Genomic DNA, 12,432 nt, shown 5'->3' on the forward strand with positions numbered 1-12,432 from the left:
CACAATTCTTTAGAGGCTAAGACTTGACTTGCAAGAAATTCTTTTGAGCTCAAGACAACCCAAAACTTGCGAAACAAGAAATTATCATACAAAATACAACTTAAAAAAGGAAACATAATTATTGATACAATTTGAGACATGAATACTAACAAGGACTAAAGTATCTAAACATATCATTACAGAGAGTTGCAAGTCCAACTACCAAGAGTAATAAGACCCAACCGAACTTTTGGAAATCAAATTAAAAAATTCTCAACCAACTCTGGCAAACTAAACATTAAAACGTTTATGCTTATTTTCCCAACTTTTCTCAACTGAACTCGTGTTCTCCCGCATATACCTGTTCTAAAAGATGTCCACATCTAATTGCATAGAGGCACTTGTTGCTCAGCTCCCACAATCAAGATTCAAAATAAAAATAAAATTACAAGTTGATCAACAAGTTTTGATACTAAAATTTGCCAACTAAAATTATAATTCCCATGTATATGACACATGCTTAATTGTACATTCCAATTTCTATTGCTACAATTTGTCGGGCCATTAAATATATAAAAAATGCTGAATATTTTGAAACACTAGTTCTAATAAGTTAACCAACTATTTTAAAAATATTTTTTTATGTATTGTAAATAATAATTGTTGATGTCACTTAAACGGGTGAGCTAAATTCAGATGTTTCACGAGATATGATGTTCCGATTCGCTTTTCTTTATTGAACTTTTTAAAACACGGTATGATAAAATTATTATCAAAAGTCTCAAGGGTGTATACTTTTTAAAATAATTGTGGGATTGTATTTTATAAGATAATTATGTTACATTTTTTTCAAAATATCGAATGACATAGTGCAAGTGAATAGTTTGAACATCATTTTTCATTTATATATATTCAGATTTTTATGGCACAATTGAATCTAGAAAGATGTGTAAGGCTTGTTTGGTTTAGCTTTTTAGAAACTGAAAAATTCAAAAAAATATATATATATATTTTAAGAGAATTATAAAAAAGAACTTTTTAAAAGAATTTTTTGTAATTGGGTTTTAGAAATTAGTTTTAAACATGTATCAACCAAAAAAATTGTTTGTAGTTCTCAAAACACAGTTCTAATTTGTAAGACGACTTAACTTTCATTTTTGTTACGGTTCTAGGATCAACACTCTGGAAATTGAAATAGATGAGTCCTCTGGAGCAACATTTTGCACCACTGGTCAAATCATCCTTCGTCAACCCAATAACCTGCGACCGATCACATCGTAACTATGATATCTGCTCCATTAACAGCATAAGTGTGTTGGACCCTAACAAGTCCACCTTTTACGTTGTGAGCCTTGAAATCCTAGAACATTTTGTGGAAAAAGTCCGTCCTTACCCTCAAAAAATGGATAACTTCGCAATGGGCCACCTCGAAGAAATCACTCTTACACCAGGCCCACCAAGCCTATCATGTAAGGTCCAACACAATGTCTCTACCCTAGTATTCAGTGCTAGAGGGTACACCGGAAACTTCTTCCACGAATTCAATGATGGGTTCATACCCCTTTTCATCACCATCAATTCAGTCTTCCCTGATAAGGATTTGTCTTGGTGATCTCCAAATCACGTATTTGGTGGGCCCACAAGTATGTAGATTTGCTTAGGAGTTTCAGCAAACACCCAATCATAAACCTTGACAATGAGACCATGACCCATTGTTTTGGGAAGTCGGCTAGGGACATGGGATTGGAGTACATGGAGTACAAGATTGGGGTGGAGGAGAGCAGCTTGGTAGAGAAATATGCGAAGAATGAGACGGTGCTGAAGGACGCAAGGGCCCTTAAAAAGAAGGGTTGGTCCATACATAAGATCGTGCACGTATATTTGAAGGAACAAACAGTAAAGCTTGATTTGGTTAGGTTTAGGGGATATTTGAAGAGAGCATATGAAAAGGCAACAGTATTCATGAAAAATGAGGATTAGCATTCCCAGTGATATATATTGTCACTTTTACTAGAACAAAAGAAAAAAGAGAAGAGAATAAAAGTATTTCTGGAACCACTTTTTTCTTCACACACACACACACATATATATTTTCCCCTACGCATGCACCATCCTTTTTGAAAAATAGAAGAGAGATACCATTAGATTACATAGTTTTTAACTCTTTCTTAATATATATATATATATATATTATTGAAAACTTCTAATTTTGTTAGAATGAACCAAATGCCCCCTTATTGTTTACAAAAACTATCTTTCACTCTTTCTTCATTTGCTATTGGATTTCAAAATATATATTAAGAAAGAATCATAACCATACATTATTTTTAGGGCTAAAAACATAAAACCCCCCTATTGTTTACAAAAACTTTTAAAATATATCATATAACCACCTCCCTTTTTAATTGTCCGTCTAAAACTAATGGGAGCAAATCACGTGATTGTCGCGTGCATCACTTGTTTGTTTTAATTGACCAAAATACCCTTATAATGATGTAATTACCAAATTGTCTTTCCCTAGAGGCTCCGTGGATTCCGGCGAAGGTGAAGGCACGATGCCGCGCTGCAAATCTTTGATGACCATATCTACATAACAAAACTATCACAGCCAAATTGGCGTAGCCGCCACCATTCGCCACTACATCTATATAGCCCTGATTTTCTATATAAGGTAGAAAATTAGGGCTTTGTTTACCTTTCAAAGATACTATAATTATATATATAAATAATTAGTTCAATAGTGCCTTCTTTCTGTAACTGCGGATCATTATTTTGATTTTTGCAATCTCAAGCCAAAACAGATTCATTAAGCTTCAGCCTCGCTTTGGTCGATCAAACGCTCTATCTGGTCGCCGCCCTTTGACTTGTTTTGTTCATCGTCAACCTTTCCAAAATCTTATACCGATTTTGATCCCCCTGACTGTGGTGCAGGTTTTCTTCAAAGGTTCACCTGAGTTTCTCGATCATCGCCCAAGCTTTGCCTTGGTGAATATATATATATATATATATATATATATATATATATATATATATATATAATTACCTTAATTATATATAATTACTATAATTATAATTATAATTATATATATACTCACCTGTTATACTGGTTATGGACAATGCTTATTCTGCATTGCTTATTGGCAATTCTATATAAGGAAGGAATTAATGTGGTGTTATTATCTGTCACTCACTTATTTAATTCATATTTTGAAATAAATTAAAATTTGGACTAACTTCCAAAATTAAAATTAAAATATGGGCATAAATGTCATTTTGAAAATATAAATTTGAGTTTTAAAATAATAATATAATATGGAGGTCAATTTGGTCATTTAACTCCCACTTAATGGCTTAGTCACATAATAGGGGCATCATGATAGTTTTTGATAATTTAGGGATTTGTTTAATAATTGAGGGGGTTATTTGACGTTTTTGAAAACAATAGGAAGGTCTAGTGATTTTAAACCTTATTTTTATATCCAAACAACTTTAGTCCCATTTTTCATCCAAAAAAATTTACTAGTAAAAAGAAGAGAAAAAATTTGTACATATCCCGGGAAGCCGGCTAAGGGCATAGGATTGGAGTACATGGAGTACAAGATTGGGAGTGGAGGAGAGCAGCTTGGTAGAGAAATATGCGAAGAACGAGACAGTGTTGAAGGACCCAGAGGCCCTTAAAAAGAAGGGTTGGTCCATCCATGAGATCATGCACGTATATTTGAAGGAACAAAATGTAAAGGTTGATTCGGTTAGGTTTAGGGGATATTTGAAGAAAGCATATGAAAAGGCAACAGTATTCATGAAAAAGGAGGATTAGCATTCACAGTGATATATATTGTCACTTTTACTTGAACAAAAGAAAAAAGAGAAGAGAATAAAAAGTATTTCCCGAACCCCTTTTTTCTTCACACACACACACACACATATATATATATTTGCCCCTACGCACCATCCTTTTTGTAAGACAGAAGAGAGAGACCACTAAGTTATGCAGTCTTTCATACTCTTTCTTCATATATAGATATATATATTATTGAAAACTTCTAATTTTGTTAGAATGAACCAAATGCCAATTAATTTCCTAAATACAATCTAACAATTTTACGAATTCTTGCCATTTGCTATTGGATTTCAAAATATATATTAAGAAAGAATCACAACCATACATTATTTTTATAACCAAACAACTCTAGTCCCATTTTTCATCCAAAAAAATTACTAGTAAAAGAAGAGAAAAAATTTGTACAGCCATAGACACATTTATAACTGAAAAGTAGTACTAATAAAACAGTACATACTATAACATCAATCCCCTTGAATAAATATATATATATATATATATATATATAATAAAATAAAAAAATCAACATTTTTATTGAATGGATTTTTTTTATTGAATGAGTTTAGCTGGTTGTATATTTGAAAATGGACAAACGTTGTGGGAATAAAAAAAATATAACCCGCGACCACATGTTATATTATCCACTCACTAAATTTGATATATGTCAAACCACCATTTAGTCATTTCTTGACCTTTTAAGGCTTCAAACTCCAAAACCACACTAAACATATCATCTTCAAGTTCTCTGCTATTCTTCCTCATTCGCCTTTCTAAAAATTCCTCTCACCAGGTTTAACTGTTCTCTTATTATTATAATTTTTTTTCATTTCCCGGTCTTAAAGATTATTGCATAACCCATTAAACCATATATTAGTCCATGTACATGTAATTATGTAAACTCTTGTGTGTAGATTATGTAAGCATATTTCACTTTCATTGTATTTATGCTTCAATTAATGTTATGCAATTTCCCTTTCAAATCTGCAAAGTTGCAAAACTTTCAAAGTTGACATAATAATTGACACATACACACACATAAATACATGTGTGTGTGTTAGGATTTAGGAAGAAGGATTTAAACCAGAGATTTGACATTTTGTTATCGCTTTTGAAGTTTGAATAGACATGAAGGCTGAAGGGCTGATGAAGAGGATGACGATCATGGGTATGGAGTTCTTCATACTGTTCTTCTTGTTCCTTAAAAATCAATTGATTATTTTTTTATATTTCTTGTCAAATAATTATTATTGTTGGAATAGAAATAATTGAACCAATTGATACCCGAAAAAAAAATAAAAATAAAAATTAAAAAACATTCTATACATGAAAAAATGTTGCTAAGAAAACATTTTACAAAAAAAATATTTTACTCTCCGTTTATTTGAGCGTAAACATTTTCTGAAAAATATTTTCTGTGTTTTCTGATATTTGGTAGTCCCAAATTCAGAGAAAATCTTTTACGAATGAAAATAATTTCTCAAAACTTAACAAAAACAACTTACCATATAATGATCGGAAAGTCATTTTTGAATTGAGCCTATCAATTTCACTCTCAATCTTCTCAACAAAAGCATATATGGCATCGAAAACGTCAATTATGTACGTGGATAAGTTATATAGTGGCCAAAAAGCAATCTAAAGAGAGAGTTTAGAGAGAGAAAGATAGCATTTAGAGAGAGAAAGAAATGAGCCTATTGACCGGAAACAAAACAACATACCATTAAGAAAAGAGCCAATAAGCCCGATACCTATTGTGAGGCAAGAGGCACAATTAAACTTTAACTTATCACCATCCGGAGGTGACCATTGGGACTAGGGAAAGGAAGGATCTCTCATATGGGACATCGGATGTTTTTCAATAATCGGAAATTTCCTTGAATTCATGAAAATTACAGAGAGCTGTATCCACAATGGCAGCTGGATCCCATTCATTTCACTTTATTGATAAAATCCAGAGGCCAATCTCTTCTCGAACAACTATTATACAATTTCCTATTTTTGGTTAATTTCCTCAATTTGCTTTTTTTATTAAATATTTTTTGTCATCATGATTAGTTTAGTGATTAACCTATATTATTACTTTGTAAAACTTAAAAAAGTGATGCATAAAATTGGAGAGGAAAAAAAAAGAAGAAAAAAGAATTCACTTGTTGTATTCGATGATGTACAAGGACTTGTTTTGATTTTCTTATCATTTTTTTAAAAATCATTTGATTAATTTTTTTATGTTTCTTGTCAAATAATTATTATTGTTGATATAAAAATAATTGGACCAATTAATAATGAGAGAAAAATGGAATAATCAATGACTCAAATAAAAATTTTAATTTAAATTCAAAAATACTTTTAGAAGTCAAAAACCGAAGAAAAAAAAAAAAAAAAAATTTATTTTTAAAACCTTTGCCAAAACCGAAAAAAAAATAAAGAAAACAGTCTACATGAAAAAGTGTTAGATAAAAAAACATTTTAAAAGAAAAATATTTTAGTTTTTTTTCCTGTAATATATAATAAAGTACAAAGAGAAACAGAGGCAGACAATGATTGATCAGCCAAGGGAATATCCAAGGCAATAACAACAAATTAAGAAAATAAAAACTTGCCTAGCAGCAATACAGAAGAACGAATAGGACAGACTCTCGAAACATCCAGAGACAAATTGCTGATGTGAGAAAACACTTGAACAACTTAGATCATCTCACAGAAGAACCCTTGGAATGATAAATAAACCAATTCAAAGACTCTGAGAAATATCCACCTGAAGTTTAAAACCTTCAGATTGTTCCAAATGTAATTAATAAAATAAAATCAATGATCCAACCAATCAGGTGTCGGCAATTTTCCCATGATGACAAACTCCATGAACTCTGGATCATTCTCCATGGCACGCAACGTCTCAGGCAACAAGCAAACTTCAGTATCAATGCTCCCTTCTTCCGCCCCCTGAAAAAATGTGACATACCTACAAGCCTTGTTCGCCTCGCCACTTCGCATGGCCACCGGTTTTCCCCACCCGAAGTCATTTCCATACACATCAAACCGAGGTGAGCTGCTCGGGAGCAAAGCATTGCTTGTCATGGAGGCTATTGTCAGCATCTTAGGGTTTTTCACCCAACACTTCAAATAGTTCCTTATTTCATCGTCTTGTTGCGATGCAATTAACTTGTTCATTTGCAAAGCGACCCAACCTTGTCCGTGCTCAAGCAGCTCACCGACTTTTGTGGTCACCGGCTCAAAGTACACGGCGTTCCCAAAATACCCTTTTGGCAATGGTGGCTGCAACCTCGGCCTCACACCAATTGCCATATTAAACTGCGTCTCTTGCTCGGAATTCACAATATTTTTTCTGCAACGTATTATTGATCGCCATATGTGAGCCATAAGCGCCTGAAGAGAGGAGATACGAGTGGTTTTCATTTCGGCATTCGCTTTTGCTTTGAGTCCCGCAATGTTTTCTTTGGTGAAATTAAACACCCTTTCTTGTAGTTGTGGCGGGAAACTAATGAGCCCATCATTGAGTTGTTTGTCACACAAAGGAATACGAGTGGGACAATCAATATCAGTAGGAAATTTACCCAAAAAAACAGGAGGTTTTGATATCTTGTCAAAACCGCGGGAAATTTCCGCCCATGAATTGAAGAAATGCCAAAAAGATGTGCCATCAACCACTGCGTGATTGATGGAGCAACCAATAAAGAATCCATCCGCGAGCTCAGTTACTTGCACCCCAAGTAAGGGCTTGGTGAGGCCTTCACGATTTTGAATCCCATTTAATGGAAAAAATGTGTGCACGAAGCGAGGCACGTACACTGGCTCAAGTATGTCAGCCACGGTAATAGCGGGAGCCACGGCATAAATGAACTCCGCCCCGGCATTATTGCAGTGTAGGAAGAAGGAGGTGGTGTTATCGGAGTCTTTGACGGTGGAGAGACGGCCGGCGAGAGGATAGAAGAAATCTAGGGTTTGAGAGAGGGAGGATTTGAGGTGATCAATGACAGTGGCACTGTCTGATAGTAATTGTTTCTCCTGTGAGGGTGATGGCTTGAGGAAGAGAAGACCCTTTTGGATTGGACCGAATAAAAGTAGCTGGAGATCCCATGGAGTTAATTCATTAGATATACTATCAGTTGATTCGGGATCATAACTCGCCGGTCGGACAGTAGTCGAGAATCGAATCTCGGCCATTTTACTCTCTCGCTCCTCAACCTGTAGACTACCTACAATGTCTTCAATCTGCAGAAGCGATCCTGGTATATGGATATTGGGTGTTTCTCAAGTTTCTTAGTTTCACTATCTTGATTTTTTTACTTGAGAATCTTGAGATTCTTATCTTTAATAGAAATTAGTGCACAACATGTTGCTTTACTTTAGTTTATTTATTACTTGAGATTCTCAATTTCATAGAAATTAGTGCTCAGCATGTTAATCCTACATTGGAAAATGGATTTTTAGTGAATTTTATTTGACAAATTGTTTGGCCCTAAATTTTTTTTTTTGGTCGTGCAAGGGACTAACGTGGATCTCTTTATTGCATATATCCAATTCATACGGAATATCCTCTTTCTTTTTACTTCATTTGACCTAATTAAACTATTACTAGTATCTTTGACAATTTAATTGGTATAATTTTATTTTATACTGCGTAATATTTTGAGTATGTCCATTGATAAAAAAAATAAAAAAACAATTAAATAGTATATTTGTTCAAATATGAAGGATTTTTTTTTTTTTTTTTTTTTTTTTTTTAATAAAATGGGTACGTTACAAATTAAAATGCTGGAGTGAAAAAATATTGAATCTAGTGATCATAATTAATAAATAAATAATTTTCTCTATAAGATCAATTTCGAAATATAAATAATTATCTTTAAATAACTCAATGAAAATTTACTCTATTTTCAATATCATTTTAATAAAAGTGAGAAATTAATTTTCGTGTATCATTAATGTCCCTTACAGTCGTAGTTGTCACAAAACTCACAACTTGAATTCTCTCGTCGAGAATGAAATGTTAATGCACCGGAAAATCTAGAGAAAATGGGTATAATTTGCTCTTTTGATTAATATTTGAATCATTTTACTTTTACCAAATTAAATCTATATCAAGCTCACAAAACAATAAATACAATGCAGAAAAGTAAATATATTTAGACATGACAGCATGATTTTTTACCTGGAAACCCAAATAACAGAAGTTCTATCTCAATCTCACCCCCACTTCACGAACTGCCAAAAACTAGTTATTAAACACCCCACCTTCCCAGGAATTAGTTGCTAAACTTCGCAATGGACCGCGTCCAAAAGTCACTCTTACATCAGGCCCACCAAGCCCACCATGTAATGTCTCTGCCCTCGTATTGCACCGAAAACTTCTCCCACGAATTCAACTGATGGGTTCATTCCCCGCGTAGTCAATTCGGTCTTCCCCCATAAAGATTTTGTCCTCCTGATTTCTAAATCAGGCATTTGGTGGGCCCACAAGTATGTGGATTTGCTTAGGAGTTTCAGCAAGCGCCCAATCAAACTGTGAACATTATATCGTTTTTTGTCGGTCACATTAGGCCCCATGTCACATGGTTCGACGACCATAGACCCAAAATTAATACCCAACTCAAGAACCGTGCTGCATTTCCATGCATTCTTAGAAAAAACTTATGACAAGGTCGTCGTCTTTCACCAAGAGCCTTGTAATTCAAGCCGTACCTCTTTTACCTTTTAAAATTAATGGTGAGAGTTTGAATCTCAGAAAGAACAATTGAATATATGAGTGGGGCGTGTAAGTTTTGTTGCCAATGAAAAATAAATAAAAATAAATTTAGGTCATCATCCTTCCTTCTCCGTCCTTCCAAAAGCTAGGCCATGGCTCGTATTAGCTAGCCGTAGTGGTGGCGGACGCGTGATCTTGAACCAGGCCAAGCTAGAAAAGGTGGCAGATGAGGAGGGTTTCAATGTCATAGTTTTCGAGCCAAAACGCTGGACTCCTTTCCGCAAAGCGTATGTGTTAGTACATTCCAATCATGTAATGATAGGGGTGCACGGTGCTAGCTCACTCACTTGTTGTTTCTCCGTCCGGGGTCAATGTTGATGCAGGTGGTCCCCATCAGGTTGGAATGGGCGGTGAGGCGTGTTTCAGGAGGCTGGCTAGGGACATGGGATTGAAGTACAAGATGGTGGTGGAGAGCCAGCTTGGTAGAGAAATATGGGAAGGATAATGAGACAATGCTTTTCTTTTCTTTTTTTTTTTTTTTTTTTATAGTTAGAGGCCCTTAAAAAGGGAGGGTTGGTCCAGTCATGAGATCATGCACGTATATTGGAAGGAACAAAATGCAAAGCTTGATTTGGCTAGGTTTAGGGGATATTTGAAGAGAGCATATGAAAAGGCAAAAGTATTTATGAACAATGAGGGTTAGCATTCCGAGGGGCGGCTCAATATAATTTGAGGCCTTAGCTGAAAAAAATAAAGTGGCCTTTTAATTAAATCTACCCATATGTCAGTAATATGCTAATTATTTGTTTAGTGATTTTTAAACCTATCCCTAAAAAATTTCACTAAAATTTTTCCAAACTATAGTTTCATCGTTAATTAATTGGCCATGTGCTTTCTAATAGTCGCATTTAACAATATAAATTAAAATTATAAACAAAATATATAATTTTATGATAACAAAAATTAATAAAACTATAAACTAATTTAAGTTATAGAATAATAGAAACTGATTTCGAATAATTTGGCCTAATACTCCAATAAATTCTTTAATAGAATATAAGTGTGTTCAAAATCTTTTTATATAGTGAGATTGTAAATTATAACAATGGGGAAGATGAAAAATATATATATATATATAATGAAAGGAGAAAAAATATACAAGGAGTAAGAAAAAAAGAGAAAATAAAAGTTAATAGGAGTCTTAGAAAAATATAGAAAGTTTCATCAATTTTTCCTTAAATATATATTTAATATTTAGTGTGTGTGTATATATGCTATGTAACGAGGATGAGAGAGAACAAAAATAATAATAATAATAATAATAAGACAAGGATAGAAATATTTTGGGCACACTATTAAATTTTGTATATGTTAAGGTTTAATAATATAAGAAAATAAAATATTTAAGAAATTTTTTTTGGGAGCCTTCCAAAAAAAGATAAAGAATAAAAATCTTTTAGGTCAACGGTCAAATTTCTCTATACGTTAAAGTTTAATAATTAAATAAAATACTATAATTGTTTTAGGAAAGTTATAATATATAAAGAAATAAAAAGTTATAGGGCCTTATTGGCTAGGGCCTTAGACAACCGCCTAACTCGCCTAAGGCTCCAGCCGCCCCTGCTATCTTCATATATAGAGAGAGAGAGAGAGAGAGAGAGAGGGAGAGAGAGTATTAATAAAAACTTTTAATTTTGTCAGAATGAGCAAAATGCCATTTTCCTAAATACAATCTAATAATTTTGCTAATTCTTGTCATTCGCTATTGGATTTCAAAATATACATATTAAGAAAGAATCATAACCATACACTATTTTTATCACCAAATTAACAACTTTAGTTCTTTTTTCATCCAAATTGGAGAGTATGTGCAGAAGAGAATGTCAACCCAGTAGCCAATTCATTGGACCAAAAATAAAAAATTACTAGTAAAAAGAAGAGAAAAAAATTGCATAGCCATAGAAACATTTATAACTGAAAATTGAACAGTACATACTTGTAAAGTCGATTCCCTTGAATAAATAAATAAATATATATGTATATAACCAAATAAAAATAAAAAAATTCAACATTTTATGGAATGAGTTTAGCTGGTTGTGAATTTCAAAATGGACAAACGTTGTGGGTTTCAAAAAATATAACCCTCTATCACATGTTATATTATAACTCACTAAATTTCTGTTATATACCAAACCAACATTTAGTCATTTCTTCGCCTTTTTAAGGCTTCAAACTCCAAAACCAAACACTAAACAGATCATCTTCAAGTTCTCTGCTATTCTTTCCTCATTCGCCTTTCTGAAAATTCCTCTCACCAGGTATAACTGTTCTCTTATTCACATTTTTTTTTTTTTTTCATTTCCTGGTCTTAAAGATTCTTCCGTAACCTATTAAACCATATATTAGTCCATGTACATGTAATTATGTAAACTTGTGTGTGTGTGTGACTTTCATTGTATTTTTGCTCCAAGAAATGCTATGCAATTTCCCTTTCAAATCAGCAAAGTTGCCAAACTTTCAAAGTTGAACATAATAATTGACACAAACACACACATAGATACATGTGTGTGTGTGTGTGTTTTAGGATTTAAGAAGAAGCATTTGAACCAAAGATTTGACACTTTGTTATCGCTTTTGAAGTTTGTTTAGACATGAAGGTTGAAGGGACGATGATGAAGAGGATGACGATCATGGGTGTGGTGTTCTTGGTACTGTTCTTCTTGCTCCTTATTATTCTCTACTCAACCTGTGGACTACCCACAATGTCTTCAATCTGCAGGATCAATGGAGGTATGGACATTGAGTGTTAATTAATTCCCATTTTCTATGTTTAACATGTGTTTCATTCTCTCGATTTACTTTTATTTATTGCTTGATATTCTCATTTTCATATAAATTTGGGCACAAT

General features: G+C 33.3%; 1 protein-coding gene and 1 pseudogene across 1 annotated transcript; one reads left to right on the top strand and one right to left on the bottom strand.

Moving 5' to 3' along the window:
• Nucleotides 1–1,177: 1,177 nt before the first annotated feature.
• LOC132296143 (xylan glycosyltransferase MUCI21-like) lies at nt 1,178–10,227 on the top strand (annotated as a pseudogene).
• Nucleotides 6,626–8,002, bottom strand: LOC132288609 (uncharacterized acetyltransferase At3g50280-like). Its single transcript, XM_059789874.1, has one exon. The coding sequence runs from the start codon at nt 8,000–8,002 to the stop codon at nt 6,626–6,628; it is 1,377 nt and encodes a 458-aa protein (XP_059645857.1).
• Nucleotides 10,228–12,432: the final 2,205 nt, after the last annotated feature.

Source organism: Cornus florida, unplaced genomic scaffold (genome assembly GCF_030987335.1).
Source record: "Cornus florida cultivar Cherokee Brave unplaced genomic scaffold, ASM3098733v1 CherokeeBrave_3.0.0_Hap2_Chr02, whole genome shotgun sequence".
NCBI lineage: Eukaryota > Viridiplantae > Streptophyta > Magnoliopsida > Cornales > Cornaceae > Cornus > Cornus florida.

Coding starts and splice junctions, on each gene's coding strand:
- LOC132288609 (XM_059789874.1), bottom strand. CDS start 8,002: ATGGCCGAGATTCGATTCTCGACTACTGTCCGACCGGCGAGTTATGAT.